Source organism: Cinclus cinclus, chromosome 1, assembly GCF_963662255.1.
Source record: "Cinclus cinclus chromosome 1, bCinCin1.1, whole genome shotgun sequence".
NCBI classification, from domain to species: Eukaryota; Metazoa; Chordata; class Aves; order Passeriformes; family Cinclidae; genus Cinclus; species Cinclus cinclus.
Genome location: NC_085046.1, coordinates 21,192,453 through 21,215,687, shown reverse-complemented (window position 1 = coordinate 21,215,687; position 23,235 = coordinate 21,192,453). Strand labels below are relative to the sequence as shown.

Genomic DNA, 23,235 nt, shown 5'->3' with positions numbered 1-23,235 from the left:
CCTGCAATTGTGTATGTGCTGTGTATCCCAGATTTACATATACTTTAAATGAGAAAGGTCATGTCTGGCTCTTTCTCATTTACAGGATGGAGAGACAGCATTCAGGGACACTTGCAGGTAATGCTGGGGTTAAAGGTAGGAAAACTTGGCAGTTTGGGTCAAGGGTGGGATCCACTTAGCTTTCAATAGGGTTTCAGTTCTCCTGCAATGAAGTCCATTAGCTCTCATGCCAAATGTTGCTTCTAGCTGAAACTTACACAAGAAACTAGTACACACCACAACAGAGATTCAGAGGTTTTACTGCCAATCCCAAATGAAGCCATGCACCTCACCTGCAAAAATTCTAATTTATGACCAGAAAGCAAGATGGAGTGACCACTTTTTGGCTTTTTGTCCTGAATGCTAAAACTAAGAGTATGTGGAGACCATTCTGTGATTCACAACAAACACTGTGGTAGCAGGAAGACATCTGGAAGCAGTCCCTGCAGCCTTGAGCCTACCAGCTCGGCCTCTTTTCCCTAAACAACTCTGCACAAGAAACAGTGCAAAATGTGTCACCTGGTCACACAACTAAACATCTTGCAATTTTGAGTGTTTTTTTAGCTGAACTCAAAGCAGGAGCTCCTGACGGATCTGAACTGGTTATGAACTGTGAGGGATTCTCTTTTGCAGACTGAAATAAGGTATGAAATAATTCAATTAACATTCAACCTGGTGAAAGCATTTCAGGTCCAACTATAGACCCTATCAGCCTAATCTGACCTTTGCTGCTGTGGATTCAACTCTTTGTATGACATCAACAGCCTAGATCCTACATTAGGAAGTTAGGATCTTCTAAAAACACTGGTGTGGCTAAACATTTTAAATTAAGTTCCTTCTAAGAGCCACAGGTGTGCACACATATCCTCAGAAAGAGCCGCAGCAGAGGGGAGAGGAGGCTCATGGAGGGGCTGCAGAACAGACAATGGTTATGGCTTGAGCTGTCACTTGGAGCAGTGAGCTATGCCTCAGAAACAGGTACTCACATGCTTCAACAAACACTTCTCCCTAACTCTTGAAACAAAATCCTGATCCTACTGACTTCAGTAGGCATTTTTTCATTATCTGCCAATAATAACAGCATTTTGCTTTGGTTGTAGGAGGGGAAAGGTTTGTTTGTTTGTTTTTTACTTTAAGCACAGTCTAGAGCTGCCTCAGCAAGAGCAGCTTGCCAAGGGCTGGTCATGGCTCTGGACTCAGCTGGATGCTCACAGAAGAAGGTAATGGAGATGGTCAGTTGAAGAGGAACTGAGAAATAATCAAGGACACAAAAACACATTAGAAATAGGAGGGAAATGACAGTCTAGTATCTCCTCCTCCCATGCCCCTTCTCAATGCCCTTCTGATATGGGATGATCTGTGCTCTGGCTCTCCATCTAAAAAACCCTTTGTTTGTAATCTACTTTTGTATTTAAATAACTCTCACAAAATATAACTTATTGTAAATACTTTCATTAAATCAAATGTAGGCAACTCAATGCCTTAGAAGGTGCCTTCTATCCTTTTTTGTTTATAACTATCTACAGAAATGCCATGTTTGGGGCTTCTGACAGTTTGTCTTCTGATTCCACCATGGCTCCATCAAGTCTTTCAGATTCAGTGAGAATTCTGAGTAATCCTTAACCATATTCCACAAGGTCAGCCTGTGCAGTGGACATTGTAATTGGCAGTAACAAGAATAAGCAGTAGTAGCACATTCATAAAATAATGCCCCTTACAGCAAAGCTGAAATCAGGGAAAGGCTTCCTGCATGACTTTATTGCTGAGGTTATGTGGTTATAAGCTGGCACACAAAATTAAAATCTAGACAAGACTTTGAGCCGGCAAATGAGTTTTCTTCACAGATCTTATTTTCTTACAGATGGGAATCCCACATTTAGAGTTTTCTGGTGCCAGAGACACAAGCTACTATTATTACTATCATTAATAAAAAGTAATTATATAGAAATCAGACTTGTAGACTAGAAAAAAATTACTAGGAAATCAGGTGTTAGAGAGACAAATTATTTATACAGGGTTTTTTAAGTAGATGGAGAAAATCTTGGTGATGACCAATATCTCTATTTTCTGAAAACCTGCCAGTCCTAGCAAGAGCTTTTGTCATTTTTCCTCATTCTATTTCAACTCTTCCTAAAACAGCACCAGTCATCAGCATATTATTCCTAAAACTACAGGGAAACAAGCAAAACAGCAATAGTACTTTCAGGACACATTTAAAAGACCAGAGAAATCAGAGATGATTGGAAGTATGACTATTGCTCAGTAAAATACGTGGTGTAACTTTCTTATCCTGGGACTCTGACTCATAAAATATAGTACCAGCTGGACAGTCTGACTTCAGCCTGACTTTCTAGCTTACCAAGTAAGATCTGTTTTGTTCTGTTTGTGAATCACTTCACAGGCCCAGGCTCAAAACCCAGCCATGAGATGTTCTGACACACCATTCTTAAGAACAGTCTTTTCCTGTCCATGCTATGATTAAGCAAAATTGCACCTGATTTTTGTGGAGAAACTGTTAGTTCAACCTCTTGTAAACCCAGGGCAACTCAGCTCAGGGGATCTGATCTTTTGCCTTCCATAATGTGTCTGCAGAATACTTCCGCATAATTACCTCATTTAATTAGGACAATATTGATTTCTAAATTTATTCTAGTTGCTCTATGTAAGCTTAGTAAGCTTCTATGGTGCAAAAAAAAAGTTGATTTATGTTTCATCTCTGCCTATATATAGCCTTTAAAACTCACATGGGTTAGATTAATCCTCATCTACATGCCAAAAATGCTTGGTTTATCTTAAATACAATTAGAAATGTGACTCATTCAGTGTAACAACTCAATACCTTCAAGGGTAGGGTACACTTCCATCAATTTAATGTAGTTACTAAATAAAAATATACTGATAGCAAAAAATGAAAACCAAATTATGAGTATGCAAACATATTTTTAAACCTGTTTAACTAAACCATTTAAAGTAACCTATTCTAAAACAGTGCTATCTTCATATTCCATCTACGTCTTTGTTTATGGCTACCACAGGGCTTCTGATACAAAAACCCTGAAAGACAGTTGTGGAGTTATATGTTATGGTGGGCAACTCTTGACCTTGAATAATAAAGGTCAAGAGGCTATTTTTAGAAAAAGATTTGGTAATAAAACACACCTCACTTATGTGAGTTTGCCTAACTTCAGCTTCCAGTGACCTTTGGTCATTATCAATCTTAGTTTGCTAATCTAAAGCACCTCCCACACACATGTAGAGATTTTGCTCCATATGCAGTGATGTGGGTTTCATGATCAGCTAGTGTTCAGCTGCTCCATTAAACTGAATAACCTGAGGCTCTGCAGTCCTTTCTGTGGTTTTTCTGGGCTTAAATCACCCCAGTCCTAGAACGTGGTTGCTGAACTGCAGACACCAGAACTGGACCCTGTATCCCAGCACTGAATCAACCAGACTCACCTGTCTGATATCAACTGCACAATCACAACAACCTCCTGTAAGCCTTGGATTCTTGCATCACGGATCTCTTCTCCCTTTTCAGGACTGAGATCAGGGCTGGCAGGCTAAAATTTACTCATTTTTCCTATTTGTTCACTGGAAACCTTCTATGCAGCTTACTCTGTCAGTGATTTATGAGGTGTTGAAAACAAACACAAAGGTTTTTAAAAGTAACAATTTTATGGTGTTTTAAGACTTTAAGATGTCTTTTGTTCTAAAAATGACTAAATTCCTACTCTGCCATTTAATGTCTGCTGATATTACTATTGGAGTAAGTGTTTCATCAGTACCTTGTGATACAACTCCCATTACATTTTTTTCCCCAAATGCACACTGCACACGTTTAGTACATGTTTCTGCCCTGTTGCACTACTATTAGGTCTACTTGTGTAAAATTATAAAGATTCTATTTACTTGTTCTTACCATCCTTCACTGTTTTGGCTGTAGATTTTGCTTATCATTCTTTTGATTTTGTTTCTGTAACTATCTTCATTTTTCATGTCAACTTACAGCTTCATGAATTTTGTTCACGCTTTATGTTAATCATCATAAATTGCCTTACATTCTCTCCTATGATGGGTCATTTTTTCAGCTAATGCAGAGATCTATCTCAGCTGTGGGACTGTGTCTTTTGGGAATCTACTGCAACGTTCTCAGTCTTTTGATTCATGTCCAACAGGGGCCCAGCCTCATGCTTTTTCCCCGTAACTTGGAATGTTATCAGATAATGCACACTTTTCCCTTTCAAAAACAAGTGATATTTTTGGTTGAACCCTACCTCACTTGTAACAGATTAATTAGCAGTTTGACAATTAGAACACAGAGTATATTCTCATACATTTCATTTTCCAATTACAATATATAAATTATTTCATTGCAGGCTGAGGGTAAAATACCACTACTTTTTATTATTTTTTTCATTTACATTTTAGTATGCACTATATAAGACAGGAGGTAGAGTCAATATGTTATGAAACCACTTGCTTCAGTAAATTAACATTCTATTTAAGTTAATACTACTTTATTAGTGATAAATATGTCTCATGCCCATAAAACACTATTTGGCATAAAATGATGAGAAAGCTACTACAAGCTATAGATGATGGTGGGAACGCATGCACTACACACACCCTTTTCAATGGCTTCATTAAAACATTCAGAAAAAGAATTATAAATTGCACATGAAGCCAAAAACAGACATCAAAATGCAGCAAAAGAAGAGGGGCCCTTTGCACCTAAGTAACTTGTATTGATTTATACAAGGTAGGAGTCCCAAGATATTTGTATATGCTGGAACAGCTCTAAAAAATGAGAATTATAGAATTAATTTACAAAATACCTAAAGTATGGTCCTTCTGTGTTTTTATTCACATCTTCTACCCACTTAGCTACATTATATTCTCTTTTGAACCATGGGTTTAAATACCTGCAGAAAGCAATGGAAGGAACAGAGAAAGCAGAAGAACAAGAATAGAAAATCTGAGAACACACAGCACAAGCTTAGCAAGGATGTCTTCATCCCCAAAATGTAAGTGAATATGGCAAATAAATCAGTATGGATTTGGGTGAGGACTAGGCAACGTGTACAACTGCATGAGAAAATCTGACCTATAACAAGACTCATATGTTTGAATAATTTGGAAATTCTTTGGGATACATCATTCATTTAATGTCTTAAGGGTAAAATTCAATCCTATGCAGAGGGCCAGCATTAAGCTCATGGTTTGAATTCCCTCATGATCTCAAAATAAGGATGAAGGGGCATTTTTGGCTTCAATCATGAAGTTTGCTTGCCAAAGACACACTTTTGCACCCAAGTAGATAAATTGCAAAATAATAGCTAAAGAAGCACAGAATGCTGGACTTGACCCTTTTTACAGGACTGAATTTCAGCCTCATTGTGTTAAAAAGTTTTAATTTTTTGCCACTATAGTGACAATTTTTACACTTACAGGCAAACCACCCTCTGATTTTTCAATGTTCATTTAGTTTGGTTTTAATGGAGGTGGGCTACAGAGTTATCTCACATTTTACAGAAGCAATTTTGACACCAAAACCACATTTTTAAGGAAAAAAGTCTGAGTTGTATACTCATATTAGTTATATGAAAATTATGTAATAAAGACGATGTTTAATTATCTGACAACAAATTACCGGGGAAGACGAAATTTTTTTTGTAGCAAATTTTTCCCAATAACAGGATAAGCAAATTCCTCCCCCTCCGTCATGTTAATAAAAAAGGGTGATGGAGAAAATAGGAGTCTGCCTGGACCAATTTAAAGTTTGTTCTTGTTACATATGAATGGCAACAAACAAATGATAATTTGTGATCACCATCTGTACACAATAGAAACTAGCACAATGAAATAGGAAACAAATTTTAACCAAGGAAAATGGGAAAGAAAATTCCTCTTTAAGTTATTTTTAATACTTCTGGTCCAGTTCTTGCCACCCTTATTTATGGGAGTGACTCCAATGACCTCACACATGGGAACAGGCCTTGCAAGGAATTGCTCAGATTAATAAAAGTTTGGCCAAATCATGTCACTCAACCCCCTCCATATTTCAAACAACAATGACAACAAAAGCAGCAGCACTTTTTAACTTCTTTTGCTCCTTTTTTGCTCTGGAACGTCTCCTCCCCACCCTGCGCAAGCACAGCCACAGCTCTCAGAAAGTTCTCACCCTCAGCCACAAGTGCTTCTAAGTAGCTTCCTCAGCTCACTTATTTATCAAGAATCGGGAGTGCTTTATGCTTTCCAGCTTGATGTCTTAGAGAAAGAAAACATCAAAAGCAGTAGTGCAGCAAACCAGATGATCCACAGGTGAAGCAACAGGCTGATGCCAGTGTCACAAGGAGCTAATAAACATCTGCTTTAGCTTTAATTGTACATTTTCTTGTACTCGCTGCAGTGCTTTAAACTTGTGCTTTTTCATTTGAAAGGGTCTTTTGGTAACCATGAAACACTCCCAATCTGGCTTCCTGTATTAGAAAACAGTGTAAGGTGCTATCAAAGCATGCAATTGTTGCACAACCAGGTTGCAGGGTTTCTTGGGTCTGGGTGTATCACAGACCATCATTCACCACCTCAATCCATCTGTTACAAAAAGGTTAAACTCAAGTTACTGCAGAACACTACATGATATTATTGGAGAGCCCTCAGGCTGATCTTTCTGGCCACATGTTCGTTAGTAATGGCCGGAATCCACATTTCCTTTGAGAGAGAAATTCTGCTTTCAAAGAAGGTGTCCTTACGCATAAGCCTAGAGCTAGACTGACAGCTCGATTTGGCTCGTAGCGCGACATGCAACAAGGCAAAAGACCTGGGCTCAAGAGTACTCATACTCCTCAGGCTGGCGAGGAGGAAGGGTAGCTAGCGCTGCATCAGCAGGAGCACCTCCAAGCAGTCACGGTGTTTTGCCACAGTGAAACTATCGGATACTGGGGAAGGGACTTTTCACGGGACAAATGGCAGCCCAGAATGCAGGGGCAGGTGAGACTGACCTTTGATCCCGACTCCCTGTTTGGGGGTGGTCGGAACCCCCTGGGCTTATGCCTTGGGCAGGGATTTGGTGGGCGAGAGAAAGCCCAGGCTCAGATGCATGGGTTACCCGGCTGCAAAAAGACAATATATAATAGAAAGTCTAAACCAAAGATGTTCGTATCAGTTATAACAACGAGGAAGACAAATGCTTACAGGAAAAACAGTGCAAATTAACAAAGGTCTGAATTGCTGTCTGTTCCTGGGACCTGTTTTAACACAAGCTCCCAATTAAGCTGTCAACTTATTCAGAAAACTCTCATTATTCCTGGATAATTCTAATTTATTTTAATAGAGAGTTATTTATCAGGCCATTTCATCAGCCATGTTTCTGAAAAAGCATTTGGCCAGTTGGCATTCCTTTCACATGTAATGAACCATCTGCCTATAGTAAATAATAATTATTTTGTTATAAAACATCCAAAAACAATTAAAAGTGTCCCAAAATATCTTTAACAGTCTCCTCAGAGCTGTATGCTTAGCATAAGCCTTGTTCACGTATGTTAGGTCCAAGGGTCACGCAAGGATGCAAGCAGGACTTTTTTCAGGAGCTGCCCAAAGTGTTTGCAACTCCTTGTTTGGTGCTCACGAGGGCTGCAGACTTCAAACCTTGCTCAGTCCATAAGAAATTTTGCTTAAATTATTAATGGCACAATTCCATTTGATGCTTGGCTGTATACAAAAAAAAAACAAACCGAACCCTCGGCATAATGTGTGCAGTTACTGCATACTCAGGCATACAAGTATCATTGTAGGCAACCACACTAGTGTGCTCCTGCTTCAAAAAAAATTGAATTCTGCACAAATTAATAAACCCAATTTTATAATGGTTTACTACAATCTGCTAATTACTGGAGACCAATACTGTTAACCCTTTTCTTCCATCTCAACAAGTATGCTTTACTGAGCTTCTAAGGGCAACATGGGTGGACTTTCTAAATACTAAGAACAGATTTCAATATTATTGTGTATTTCCCAGACAAAGTAAAAAGCTAAAGTGGTCTGGGAAAAGCCTCTATGTATCCTGCAGCATCCTCAAAGAAGCTGGTGCTGTTTTTTTTTTTTTTCCTAAATGACTAAATGCTGGTCACAGTTAGATTATTCTCAGTCCATTTTCTCTCCTTGCAAAAAAAGCTGTCCTTCTAACCAGAGAGAAAATTGCCCTCTAATAGCCCACAGCAGCCTCTCTCAATTCCCCACTGAACTGACACAGCATGTAGATCATTCAGTGGGAGCTCTCTCTCCAGCTGGTGACAGGACTTCCAAGGAGACTCACACAAGCCATTCAGGCCTGTGCAGTCCAGGATTGACCCAGTCAGGAGAAAGAGTATTTTCCTGCCTGGCAGCCTCTCCCAGGAGCACACACACTGACTGTCCTTCATCCCTGAAAGGTTGCTGCATGACCCTTGGGAAGTACAAGCCTCCTCCCTGTAGCATCAGGGCCGCTTCTAGGTTGCGAGACCACCGTAACAAGCAGCAAGAAAGAAAGCAGAGAATTAGGTGGAAATTCAGGGGCACCTTTAAAAGAGAAACAAATATACAGGGAAAAGTATTTCCAACTCACATTATCTCTGTCTGCCTGATTATTTAATGCTCCAAAGTTCTCAGAGCAAATCTCATTTGTATTTTTTGGCAGTTGGTGCAGACTAATTTTGATTTTATCAAACTATCTCATGCAAAGAGGAAAGAAAACAAGCAAAATAACATTTCAGTAAGAGTTTATCAGAACAAAGAAAAAGAGCACAAAGACTCTTGAGATAAACTCCTCCAAGGGCTAAAATTTCTGATTCCATGATGCCATTTTGACCATGCAATGTTATAATTGCAAAGTGCATCACAGTATTATTTCTGTAATTTGTAACATAGGGTTTTCTCTATGAACCCTTTCTGAGCCTACTCACCTCAAGACTGCACTGCAGGTGAAAGAAAAGTTTCGGAACAAACTCAAAATCGCCCAAACCAAAGAAAATGGGTCCCAGAGAGCAGTTAGCACTAATAATTTCCAGTAGGGTTGGTATCAAGCCCATTTGCCCATCAAGGTGCAAAGTTAGTAGTCGTGATATGGGGAAGGACATTGTCACTGCCATTATGGTCAAAAAAGGGGCCATTCATGTAGTGCATAAACGCTGTAGGAACAGGCTAGCATTTTGACAAGCTCAGGTTTCCAGCCATTCACCACTCATTCACAAGAGGGGCCTGAACCAACAGGCTTCAGTACCTAAGAAAGGCTCTTTCCCTGTGGAGAGAACTGCACGCATGGGCTCTTCAGGAAATGTAACCCATAAATCAATAAGCCAGCAACTCTAAGCCATAATGGAAAAGTTGGGGGATCAGTCACTTGGTAGAGACTTTAATTACCCATTTATCACGGGGCTTACTCAAGACTGGCTATTTCAGGCTCACAATGGCAAACTTCAAGGTACTCTCAAAGCAGACAGATACCTCTCCTAAAACCTCCAGGAAGGTATGCAGAGATACAAATCTCTAATTCTACAATGGCCCAACCCAAGGTGAAGACAAGGGTAGGAAACATTCAGGTTATGAGAAATTCTGTATTGAACCAGGATACACTCAGCAATGGCAGTTTACTGTAGACAAAACCTGCAGTGATGGTGCAGGCTGCCACCATCATTGGGAATTGCTATGGGAACGACTGTGAGGAAGCCTACATAAAAAAAGAAAATTAATAGTTAATTTTTAAAGAATACATAAAAGGAGGTTGATATACATTAGCCAAACCGTTTACCAGATTATCAGTCAGCAATAAGAATGGGCCACAGAGCAAAAATGCAGCTGTCTACTTTTCAGTACTCTTAATTTCCATCTACAAAACACAAATATGAAAACTCTACTTTTTGGCTTTGCTTTTTTTATTTCAGACTTACTCAGTTGAATTAGACCGTGGCCTAAATCTTTTGCCTCTGACTTTCTTTCTGTTTCCTCCTATATTACCTGAAAGAAATCAAAGGACAAAGACAGTAAAACAACTTGAAACTCACCTGCCCCATGTCAAACTTTATATTCTTTTTTGATCTATAGCAAAAGAGTTGCTACCTTTAACTTTAACCATTTAAATCTCACAAGTCTATTCTTCTTGATTTACCTCAGACACTAAGGTTACTTTTCTCTACTTTTTGCTGCAACTGTGCAGAGCAAAAATTTCCTTTATTTCAGCTGTCATTTGGCAAAATCACTACACTTCAAGAAAAACACTAAACACTGCCTGATAAAATCATGGAAGCTGGCAACAGTAAATAGATTTCTTTCTCTTTTTCATGTTAGCTCACACTGGAGGGAGAAATTAAATGTAATTTCTTTGCGACAAAGCACAGTGCAAAAAAGGCACTTATGTAGGGTGCTGCTAAATCCTAATTCCAAGTTAATAACAATTAGCACAATTTTAAGGAGTCATGCTGCTGTCCTAAGATCAGCTAAACTTTCTGCACAGCAGCAATGGTCTAGAGGCTGGTTTCCACTGTGGCCAGCACAGTGGTTCACACTTACCTTGCCAAGAATTACTCCTAGGCCTCCCATTTTCACAAATGTCTGAAATATGTTTTGTGTCTGGGATCCTTTCACTCCAGGAATGAGATAATCCATTTGACCTGGAATAGGAGGGCTCAGATGCGGTTATTGTCAAGGGTATTGTCTCATATCAATGTTAGCTCAGCGGTTCGGTCACATTCCCGAGGCCAGTGACAAAACACAGCCTAAGGTCTGTCTGCACTAGCAGAGCATCCAGGATTTCTGATTAAACCCTGCAGTTACACCTTGCAGCTGTCCCTGCAGTGGTTCCATGTGCCCACGTTCAAGAGCCAGGCATTGGCACTGCTTTCTCACTTGTCTGCTGTGGAATGCACAAACACCGACGTACACCAGATTTCCTTTGGGTTTGCAGATCTGCCTCAGTTCCTAGATGGAAGATGCTCTTACAACTGTGCTCATTTCAAGGCTTTTTGATCTCAGTCAAGCACATCCCACCTGCAGGCTGCCCACTTCCTCCTTATGCTGCTGCAGGAAAGCCAGGACAGCTTCCCTCATCCCATTGCTGCCAATCTCAGGGGCTCAGGAACTTGTGACAAGCATCCTCCCACCCAGAGCTGGTAGTGCCAGTGGAGATGTAACTCTGTTTTAATTTTGCTAATTCTGAACATTTATATTTTATCAGCCAATTCATGCAGTGTTATACTTCTAATGCTAAACTCAAAGCCAAAAATAGCCTTTTTATCTAGGTGCTTGGCGCAAACTGTTTTTTCTTTCCTTTTGTCCTCCCTCTAAGAGGCAGAGATGTATGTGGCAAAGTCCAACATGTGGGGTTTCAAAATAGGCTGCCTCTTGTTGAACTAGAGCTGCTAGTCAGCTGTTTGCCATTAGATCTACAATTATTTCCAAAAGAGGAAGTTGAAAAATTCCTATTAGATGACTAACTTAATACACAGTGCTGCTTAAAGGGATTGTTTTTGTAGTGTCTAAGTCTGGATACTTGCATTTTTCAGTCTCTGCTTTCCTTGGAGGCATCTGAGAGATGCTCTTAAATTTCCAGAAACTCAGGTTCATCACAGCCACACTGAAGTAAGCCCAAGGTTTCATTAATTGAAACTGAATCACATCATGAAAGATCTGAGAAACAACAGATCCATTGACAGATTTTCAAACATTTCCTCCCCCTCAAGGTCTCTTTCAGGTACAGGAATGTCTTTCCATATAATGGTTTTGGTGTTTGCTATTTCATAATGGCAAGAGTTATCATAAAGTTATGTCTTAATCCTTGAACATCCTCTGAATACCAACTAATACTTCATAGTGCTTTCCAGCATGGCGAAGCCCAGGCAGTTGATGGTCCAGTCACTCTAACATCTCCCAGGAGATGCCAACCATATCAGCACACAGAGCAAATCAAAACCAGCTTGGAAGGTAGGAGGTAGCACTCTGGGAATTCAAATGGAACGGCTATGTCAGCTGTATCACAATGTTAATGGAATATTTGTCAGACTTACTTTTCCAGACTTGACAGTGGCACAACACACCTGAACTGGTGGTGGGAACAACAAAACTCTCTAGTACAGACAGACCTTAGAAACCATTAGCTTTTTGGAACAAATAATAAAGAGAGACATATGAAATAAATGAAGTATGAAAAGAAACACTGATACTGCATGAAAGAAGAAACACATTAAATTACAGTCTTTTAAAAATAACTTTTTTAAAATGGTATTTAAACCTGTTAGAAAAAGTTATTAAAACTTGCTTTCCCAAGATGTTCTTTCAAAATTTTAACCGAATTAAAAAAGATTCTCCAACACAAACAGCACATCATTTAAGATTAATGCTTGCTTCCTGAAAAAGAAAACCAACCCACACATCTAAAAAGCTGAATTTAAAAATTAGAGATAATTAAGTAATCATTACTGGAGTTTTCCTGATAACACAGTCATTAGAACACACTGGATGTAGTTCTACATAAGATCAAACTGCTATACCAAAATAGCAAATGTCATTACATATGTGTCCCTTCGATACATTTCTCTTTACTTTCACTGAAATAATAGCAAAGAAAATGGCTTCATCAACTGCACAGTTGCAGGCTGCTTAGTGAGACAGGAATTGAGAATTGCAGTGTTCCTGTGAAGCAGTTCATGGCTGTCAATTCTTCTAGGACACAGTGCTTCTCCTAAATTGTTTTAGAGTGCTAGCTGGAAATTTTCATATAAAGAACCTTTAACTGCAAAGGAACATGATCTTAGCAATTACAAATGGCTCTCAATGCTTTTAAATCAATCTTCCCTTTTAAAATGTTGGATTTTTTAGGCAACATTATTTGGAACAATAATGGAATTTGTGAAATCTGATCAAGGATAAAATGAATTCTCTCTAATCTAATGACAGCAAGCAGAAAACTAAAGAAAGTCTTTGTAGAATTATTTTCTAAGATAACACTTGGTGACCATTTCATATGCTACTCTAATAAGTGGAACAAAATGCAATCACTATCATCTTTTATATGAGACAGCAGAAGTCTAAGTCAACACACTGGATTAATGACACTGACAAATAAAGATATAAAAATAACATTTATATTTAACATTTTATGTTTATAACTATTATTGAAGCAAGACAACGTTCCTTTTCTTTGATTACATGACCATGATTTAAAAAGTTGTTGGCGTTTTATTTAATTTTTTTTTAGCCAGCTATTATTATTGCAGCTACTTGAAATCAATTCTCAAGCAGAGATATTACGGAAATTTTATTAAACAAAAATTGGTTTACAATGCAAAGTTTTTTTTTATTTTGGCCTAATCATACTAATTTTCAACTAGGACACAGGAGAAAAATCAGTAATCAAAGCAAAAAGGATGTTATTTCAAAGATTCCACAGAGAAAGAAGAAAGAGTCAAACCTGCTGCAAAACAATGAAATGTTCTGACTAATGGAATAATGGGTGATGGAACAGGTAGAAATCTGAAAATGCGACAGAAAAGCAGACCTCTTCTTAGAACTAGATGCAGAGTTTGTGCTGACTCCAGGAGGCATGTCGCTATAAAAAGAGTCGGCCTCTCCCGGCTTTTTTACATAATCTCCCTGGGGTATTTGTCTGAAGTGTAATAAACATTGTAGAGTCAGAAAACATGACAGGAACTAGAACGCACACAAACATGCATGAACATTAGTTTAAAAGAAAAAGGTAAGGATAGCAATCCTTGAGAAAACCACACACAATAAGACTATTAATAAATAATTCAACCATCTGAGAGAAAACTCCCACACGCTTCTGTTATGTGCAGAAAAGTGGATTATGTGGTTTTGGAAAGAGAAAACAAGGAACAATTCACTGGTTAACTCTGATCACAGCTTTCAAAGTGAGCTGTTTTTGATTCTTGAGACACTGGATAACCAGTCCAGACATTTTAAATAGATCATCATGCTGGTTGTAAAAAAAGCACCCTCAGGTGCAGCACCAATACTGAGCCTGTGCTGAATACGTGCTTCCATCAAAGAGGAGCCCAGGAAAAGTGAATGCTTTTTTCCTTCTGAGGTAGATGTAACTTTTGTGATTGCGATTGAATTCAAGAGTAGCAACCTGCTAAGTTATTTAAAACTCAGGAGGATAAAATCCTCCAGTTTTTAAACTGGTTGCTCGTAGAAGTGTACTAACACCAGCGTCAGAGATTCTCAGCTACTCCTGATTACCACAGTAGTAGACTCAATCTGCCAAGACACACAAAACTATTACAGTAGTTTATCCTTTTCCAGAACTAGAAGTTCAGTTATGGCGCATAAAACTATCTGTGCATTAGAAAGTTCTAATCAAGTTATGCAAAGTTTTTGCAGATAGTGAATTCATCACCAGTAGAGAATACCTACCATGCAAATATTCCAGTTATACTTCCACCAGGTTTAAAAATCCTCCCAGGTACAAGTAGTTAGTTATTTTGACAGTTGACTATTTCATAATATCAGCATCAGTACTTATTCAACCTCACACTTTCCAAGACATTTTTGTTACAGTCTGCCCCTATTAAGACACACATTTATCAGGTTGATTCACATTCAGATTGTGTCCAGCTACAGACCTAAACTGGGACGTCTCCATTCCATGTCTGGATTACATCGGGATTTCTAATGCTTATGTAAAGTCTACAACTTTATGGCACATAAATCATTAGTGCAACGCAGAACTTCCACACTCCATCTTCTAGCACCTCTGGAGTTTCAGTTCTTGTCCCATTCCTCAGCTGGCACATGGGTGTGTTTAGAGTTGGCTCAGTGTGGGCAGCTCTGCTTCCCAGGGTTCCTCTAGTAGACTGCTCTCTTGCTACTCCATCAGAAATAACTTTTCCCATGTAGCTGTGCCCTTTAAATCCACACTATTCAGCTGGCAGAATCCTTGCTAATTGCTCTACTTACCACTTTCAGTTTATTTGTTTCACTTGCTTATTAGACCTTACGTCATGCTCAAAAATATCAGCTTCTTTTCACTGTTATTGAAGGAGTCTTTTTTTTCATTTTCTTTTTTTTTTCTTTTTGTTTTTTTTAAAAAGGGACAGTCTGCACAATCTGGTGGATATGTTTTTACATTTATGGAGCACTCCTTGTACTTATCCAAAATTATTCTATTTAGAAGTCAGCCTACAGAACTTCATTTTATGCATGAAGGTTTAGTTACTAAAGTTACTAGTTATGCATGAAGATTTAGTTACTAAATTTCTTCCCCGTCTTTAAAATTACATAGTCTTCATTGGCTTCAGAAGCCTCAGCTTAACGCTGGTTTCCACTCTGCCTGTGCTCTCAGACACAGCTACAGACTGGCTGCACACTCACAAATCTCTGGCCATAAAGTAATTTCTGGAGATGAAGATATCTGAAGAAGTTACATTCTCAAATATTCCAACGCAAACATACATGGGGCAGACCTGTCTCTGTTTCGAGGCTTTGTCTGCTCTGTCCTCAGCCAATACTGAAACATCCACAGTAGAATGACTTGATGGCCATGTTAGTCTCCATTTATAGATACATCAGTTTCCACTAAGCAGCACCAAGCCCTTAAATTCTGCCTTCCTTGTGCTGGGTGGCATTCCCTACCCACCAACTTTTGCCTAAGGCCTGGGTTCAATAGCGTTGCCTTTTTCCTGTTACCGTACCTGTGGCCTATCTGACCCTGTAGCAGACAACCAGCACTTGGCCGTGCTTCTCCACATTTTAAAAATATTTTGAGCCTGGCATAGAAAGCATTACACAAAGGGAAATGGAGAACAAGCACAACGGGTAGCAGCAACAAACAAAGCAGCAGCTTGGAAGAGAAGGCAACGATACAGGCAGAAAACAGGGGAATTTGAGAAATCCTCTTATCTGCTGGGGACTGGGAGAGGAAGGAGCCAGCTCCTTCCCACAAGATCCATCTGCCAGGCAGATGCCTGATCAAAGGGAGGTGGTCTTCCAGGAGCCAAACACAAGTCACTAGGAAAATGGTTTATTTTTGGCCACAAGCTTGAAATGGTGAAAGCTCAGCCCTGTGCTGAAGCCAGCACTGCGCCTTAGCTATGAATCAATTGAACAGGGTGACAGGAAAGAATGGGTTCTTTGTCCACACAGCAATTTAATTGCTTTGTATTTTTAACTGCAAAGAAGCTCCAGGAATTATTTTTTCTCAAAAGGCTCCTGAACGTCATGTTACTATTAATTATTCAGTTCTTAGCCTCCCAAGAACACTTTCATCTCTAATAGCCGATTTTCAGTCTCTCTTATTGGAAATATTCTCCTGTTTTCCTAAATAAAACAGTCTATTGCAGAAGTATAAAAAACATTATTTTTGCTACTGACTCCAGTGAAATCAGGATTTCAAGCAATGCATTATAGAATACTGATTTCATATATATTATTTAAAATATGATAACCCATCTCAATATTTTCTTTATAGCATGTAAATGAGCAAAAGAGAAGAAAAGCTATTTTCAGACTTCTAAGATACATTCCACTACTTTAATCACATACCTCTGTCTTCTGTAGTTTCTTTCCATATAAACAGAAGAGAAAGGAAGAAGAATGAGTTTTTAGTATACATGGTCAGTAAGACCAAAAAATGTAACAAGAAAAGCACTGTATACAGAATGAAATTTTTGCTCGAAATATTTCTACAAAAATCATTTCTGTAATAAGCATATTTTAAAATATACTATATCAGAATAAACAAGAAAAATGTATTTGTGTTGATAGCTAGCCAGCACTGAATGTCAGGTGCATTTCATGATGGATTTAAGCCTGTTACTGTGAAGCTGCTAGTGAGAGGTACACTCAACCTGAACCTCCAAAAATTAATCCTAGCTAGACATGATCTCAAAATGCACCCTTAACTTCTAACGTTTTACTTGAAATAAAAGTCCAGATTTTCAGATACTGCCATAAGCTGAGGGTGACACACCAAGATAGTGTAACCTACTTTTCTACTATACTCATCTTCTTAATTTTTATTCCAAATGCTTCTTCCTTACGTATTTCTGAGCTGCCCTCAGCTACCTCAGTCCAAACCAGCAGGGGCTGTGCCACTTGGTTATGCCAAGGCACTGGGGCAGTGCCCCAGCCACAGCACTGCCTGCAGCTGAACCTGCCCTGCCCTCCAAGGACAACAGGGACCTAGGGACAAACGACTTCAAGAGAGTCTCATCCAAACACAGATGGTAAAGTCAGTACCTCAAATCTTTTTTTACTACAAGCAAAAACATAAATCCCTCTGTTTTTATAAGAAATTCACAAAATAATTAAAACTGAAAAAGACCAACCAGGCTAATATAATCCATTTTGCCTCCCAGTGGCCACTGACAGCTCTATACCAGGAGAGAACTTGAGCCTTATTTGCAAAGATCTTTCCTACCAAAAAATTAATTTCAGGTTAAGCCAACTAAACATAATTATCTATTTAATGAAGCCTATGGTTAAATGATTTGCTGACTGATTGAGAGCTAATCTTGCTATATTACTTCACCATGAGGAAACATTTATAACTTAATCAGATCATATTCTTGTATTTCCTTTGTCATATACAGTAAAATCATAATCTGATCATCTAAAAAAAAAAGGAAATTACTAAATGAGAAATAAATTTCAAATTTGGATCAAGCTCTCTAAAACTGCTTACAAATGTAAGAATAAAAATTGCTTGAAAAATCTTAATATTATAAAAATATTACTGTAAAATATTGTTGAATTTAGATTTTTTTTGATTTGTTGAATTGTTCTTTTCATAACATAATCAGCTATTGGATGAAATACACATATTTTTAAACTCTATAAAAAAGAACAAAATGTACTTACTTGTAACCCCAACCAGTTATTCCTAAAACGAGAGCCAACACTAAAATGGTGCCAGCAATTGCCCCTATTATTATGTTTGTGCTAACCACACCTGGAAACACAAGAAAGATGAAAAATATACATGGTTTTAGGAGAAAAATACACAAAACCAGTAAAATCTTTCAAAAACCAGTTTGAACAACTTTCACTAGGCTTATTATTGTAATCTGTGATACATTCCTGAAGCATAGAATCTACATAAAAAGACCACTTGTAAATCAAGCTTTGACCTCTGTGTCTGTTTCCATTAACTGAATGCTTGTTACGTGGGAAACCTGTGCCAGGTATGCAAAAACAGATCATATTATCAATATTAAACTGCTGTAGATGACATCCTCACAACCTGCTGTAGCAAATACATGCTTACCATGGAATAGAAGTGACTACTTGTTTGGTTTTGTTCAGATCCCTTCTGTAGCTGAATAAATTATCAAATGAAGGATTCTGGAAGATGTCCTCCCACAAGGATTTCTAATGACCAACATCTGCAAGCTCATTTTTCCACAATATGTCTTTTTTTGTACGCAAGACTAAACCTGAATAAAAACTTCCACTCAAAAAATGTAAAAGCCAAACATTACTTTTCCAACTAGATGTGGAATGTCCCAGTAACCTCTTGCTTGTCCTAATCTATCAATATGCCTAATAAGGCCACTCAGATGATTGGGACAAGCGTGGTAGGACTGGACCCACTGACACCAGTTCCCAAAGATGCACTGGCTGGGGTTTCATTTACAGACACTGAGTGCTTCTGCTGTGGGAGGAAGAGAGGGGAAAAAGGCTCCTGATGCTGCAGCATGTTGTGTGCTAGCTGAAAGAGTAGGAGATCTGGTTTTGTTAATGAACTTTCCCCAAATCCAAGCATTTTCAGTTGTTGGTAAAAATTATAACAACATACCTTTATTGATGGCATCTTTATCAAAAAATAGATCGTCTTTGATGCGAGAACTGCAGTCATCTCCTCCCCAGAATCGGTCACAGACACACTTTATTTCATTGCTACAAACCTGCAGTCAAAAGTGTTGCTCAGAAAAAAAATCAGATCATTAATCCATTCCCGTAATTAATACCTCAATTACAGGTACAGTGATAAAGCCATGATTTTTCTGCTCACAAAATTTTGCAAAATAATTTTTAATCTTTATCAATTTTAATGTTTATGTTAGTTATGTGATATTATGCTTTACATAAATAGATGTAATGTTTATTCAGTACATACTTAAATGTAATCTATATTTAAAAGAACCATTTATAATTGCTTTGGGAGACTGACCTCAATGATTTTTTTTAATTTTCTGAATAAGATAAAGTGCATGATTTCAGATAAACAAGGAAGTTTTAATGCAAAAGACGTTATGAGAGAACAACTCCTTTGATCTCAGCTCAGTCATAGGGCCCTGGACATTGTGTCAAACTGTGTGAGGGACAAGGGGACTCGCCAGGGCCACAGAGAAGCCACAGAGTGCACACTGAGCAGAGAAACCAGCCATGAGCCAGCTCACTGCCCTCTTTTACAGGGTAGAGGACCTCTTGGTTCACAAAATCCAACATCATCAGCAACTTTGATTTTTATTAATCTTCTTGGCTATTTATGTAATAAAGAGGGAATTAAAAAGAACAGGTCTCTGAAAGAACAGAGACCCAAGTCTCTCAGTTCACAGAACCTTTATATTTTCTCCATCACATTGCCTGAGGAAATATCAATCAAGTTAGCAAAAGTGATAGCAAACACATTGATTGATAAAACCTCTGAAAAATTAACACATACTAGCTATGACTCATTGAATAGGATGCCTTGACTGGAATGTATTGTATTTATTTATGTACCTCCCTTCCCTTTTCCTTTTCAATAACTTCTCCAGTTTTATGCCATCTAGACTCACACTGCTGGCTCCCTGAAAGGTCCAGCCAGTAGACTCCACAAGGCCAGATACCCAGCAAAACCAGCCAAAAGCTGAAGAGTGTGAGAACATACCCCATGTCCTGAGCAGACGTGGCTGCCGGCCGTGCCCGGGCAGGTGCTGAAGTTGAAGGCCTCGGCGGGGAGGCAGCGATGGTCCAGGCACACCATGTCCGGCCCGCACGGCGTCCCGTTCTCCACGTAGCCCAGGTCCGTGTCCTCATCCAGCCTCACGTGGCCACCGCTGCAAGGCAACCAAGAGGACCTTGGAGATTTGTGCTGTGCTCAGATGGTGCTGCTTGAGAAACTGGGCCCTGGGCTGCTGCCTGGATTTCTGTGCTGCACAATGCCCAGGACCAGGCACCGGTGATCTCACTGGGCCTAATACGTAGCAAACCAAAACAGCTTATCTGCATCAAACAAATGCAATCATGAAAAAAAAGAAAGGACCATTTTTCCTGTGAAACAGCTAGAGTTAGATAAAACTCAGTTTACTTGTTTAGGATGTCATTTCCTCTTACAGTTGTGTGAAGCTATGAAAACACACCACATCTATATTTAGAATTCGGCTCCAGTACAGCAATGAATTGGGCTGCCGGTTAACTTTGGCAGTGCAGGCATATGTCTAAGTATTTTGGGTACATGAACTACTTTGCAAATATTAAAGAATGTAAAATCTCAGGGCCTGAGAAGAGCATTATGTCTCTACAGGCAAAATTACCTACTGAGGGGACTGTGAAACTGCTCCACAGGCAGTTAATTTTCTGAAGCTTTACAAAGGTTGAACTGAAATAATGGTTATGTGTTTATAGGGAAAAAAATTAATGGAAACCGTTTTTCTCCATTTAGGAATGAGAAAGCTGCTTTTCTATGCAAGATGGATATTGATTGTCCTGTTTTCAGGATTTCCAATTACCTGCAATTGTAGACTTTTCCATAGTGCAAGATTGATGTTGTGATTTCACCATCAAGTTCTCCAAGTCTGGGCACACTGGATATATTGGAGCACAGAAGGTAGCCACAAAGCACATCTCTGCAATGAAAGAATAATCAGATACTCATAAAAAATAAAATTCAATTGAAATTTGAATCAAAAATATGACTACTTGCTTGGTAATCTATTTGTTATTCCTTGCTTTTCTCCCACTGACAATAACTCCCATAAATGATGCTGTTTCCTGAGAAAATTCTTCTTCATGGAAGTTACATTGGGAAAACTCTGTTTTTATAACATTTTATCAAAAATGCCCCTACTAATAATAAGCAGGGAACTGCCAAAAACAAACCATATCAAATTGATTTAATGATCTATTAGGATAAAGTAACTGGTCCATAGAGGAGCAACAGTACATACTGGTTCTAAATATACTCTCATAGGACACCTATACAAGGCAACTATAGACAACAAGTTTAATTCAACTGCTGAAGGGACTTCACTACTCATGTGTGGAGACTTTTGCACTGACAGAATAGTAGGGTCTGACATCTCCCATGTTATTGAATATTTTTTACTTATGAATTTGTAATAGGACAGAAATAAGGTTACCAAATCTGTGTTTAAAAAGTGGGAAAGAACATTAGTTCACCTGTAGGCAGAACTAGAAATCAAATGTCATAGACAGAATGGAGAAATCTGAAAAAACAGTTTAATAAGGACTGGTGAAAGGTTCAGAAACTGGCAGAAATAATCAACTGCATATATGCAAAATGTGAAAAGTTGCTTTTGGCAGCAACTTGCGGGAATATACTTGGAAAATTACAATATCATGAAAAGTGAACACAACTTAGCAATGCAATGGCACAGCATAGTAAGTAAACGCCACACCAAGTTGTGAAACCAAAGCTGCTCTCCCCTGCACTGCTAACTCTCAGTAATCACTAGGACCACTTTTGGTCAAGCTCTCCCAAGCTCAAAAGGTGCTCTCTTGTCAGGGATCATCTCTTCTTGGCACCCTTCTCCCTCCAGGATTTCTTGCACAAAGGTCTGCAGAAGGAGGCCAGAAATCTGATCCATACAGAGGATTTTCAAGTCTCTTCATTGCAGCTGAAAAACTGGATCCGGGGCATGAACCTCATTCTAGTAGCTTTCTAAATGGATCAACTTACTGTTTATTGCACTGTATCCAAGAGTCCTTGTCTCTTCCACAGTTTCCTTTCTCAGTCCCCTCAATATTAAGCTTCTCATAGCAGTACCTGTCAGCAGCCGTCACTTCTAAAAACAGAAACAAATCTCTTCTAAGGTGATGTCATGAGAAATGGGCATACACAATCAAAGCAAGCAGCGCTTCCCAGTTTGTGAACTGAAATAGCATGAACTGCAGGTGGCCCATGAAACTCTGCACAATGCTCTTCTCAGTTAAAAGCCCTATGATGGCACCACAGGACTGTTTTTAAATTTTGTTCAGATTGATGAGAGTTTATTGGCCAAAAATGTCCAGAAGCTATTGAAATAAACTAATGAACATGAGTATAGGCTCCCTAGATGATTATTAATGAGAACTAAAGCTTTAGATTTCAGAACAAACACCAGTAAGTCAACCAACACTAGAGAAAGAGGATGGAAAGACAAAATGACTGGGGAAGAAAAGGAGAGACATACTGTTCTAGATGTTCTCAATGGTTCTCTGTATGTCTCTCCCATAATTTTTCTTAGCTAAGATAGTCTTTCAAGCCACATGTATTGCAACCAACTTAGAAACAGAAACATTCACTTACTTTCACCCCAGATATATTTACATTGCCTGTCTCTGGTTTTACATCTTCCTCCGAAGCAAATACCCTAGAAAGAAAGAGAAAAGTACAGAAAATATTTCAAAGTACTTGACTTCCCAAAATATGTATTTCTTTAATATAAAGATTAGTCACATGCTTTATATTGAGCAACTAATATGTGATTCTATCTTCTTTTTATTCAAAATATTACTAGCACCCAAAACTCATGAATGTCAGCAGAACTGTCCCAGGTGAATTCCAAAGATCTTAAAACAAAATCTATAAAAAGCAATGTATAACAGCAGAAAAAATGTAAAATTAACTGCAGTCCTAATTACCTGTCTGTTATCACATGAGTATCCATCCATTTTATGGATATTAGGAGAACACTATAGAAAGAGAAAATAAGTAATAAATCATAGATCAGACAAGCATGAAAGCAATGTATACAACAAAAGTCATATGAAAAGTTATTTCAGTATCATTCTGGCTTTTTCAGCATCAACAAATCTAACGCCATTTTAATACAGCACACTATACAAAACACTCATAGTGATTTTAAGATTACAGGTGGGCTTTTTGTCTCATGAATAGAAGACACAAAAGTCACCTGGCTGGAATTTCCTGTGCAATTCTCTGCAATATCACAATCATTCACTGCTTCTCGACACAAAACTCCTTTAGGTTCAAACTAGAAA

At 38.6% G+C, this 23,235-nt stretch overlaps 1 protein-coding gene across 1 annotated transcript in view; it reads right to left on the bottom strand.

The window, feature by feature from the left end:
- ADAM22 (ADAM metallopeptidase domain 22) overlaps positions 1-23,235 on the bottom strand; it is a 123,128-nt gene that overhangs the window by 3,983 nt on the left and 95,910 nt on the right. The window contains exons 18-31 of the mRNA XM_062494725.1: positions 23,148-23,228; positions 22,876-22,926; positions 22,541-22,604; positions 21,932-22,037; positions 20,742-20,858; positions 19,901-20,069; positions 18,824-18,932; positions 17,887-17,977; positions 16,570-16,587; positions 13,478-13,672; positions 10,582-10,682; positions 9,963-10,029; positions 7,041-7,151; positions 4,875-4,961 (exon numbers count right to left, since the gene is read on the bottom strand). Coding sequence (XP_062350709.1) covers positions 4,875-4,961; positions 7,041-7,151; positions 9,963-10,029; positions 10,582-10,682; positions 13,478-13,672; positions 16,570-16,587; positions 17,887-17,977; positions 18,824-18,932; positions 19,901-20,069; positions 20,742-20,858; positions 21,932-22,037; positions 22,541-22,604; positions 22,876-22,926; positions 23,148-23,228 — 1,367 coding nt within the window. The remainder of the gene's footprint in view (positions 1-4,874; positions 4,962-7,040; positions 7,152-9,962; positions 10,030-10,581; positions 10,683-13,477; positions 13,673-16,569; positions 16,588-17,886; positions 17,978-18,823; positions 18,933-19,900; positions 20,070-20,741; positions 20,859-21,931; positions 22,038-22,540; positions 22,605-22,875; positions 22,927-23,147; positions 23,229-23,235) is intronic.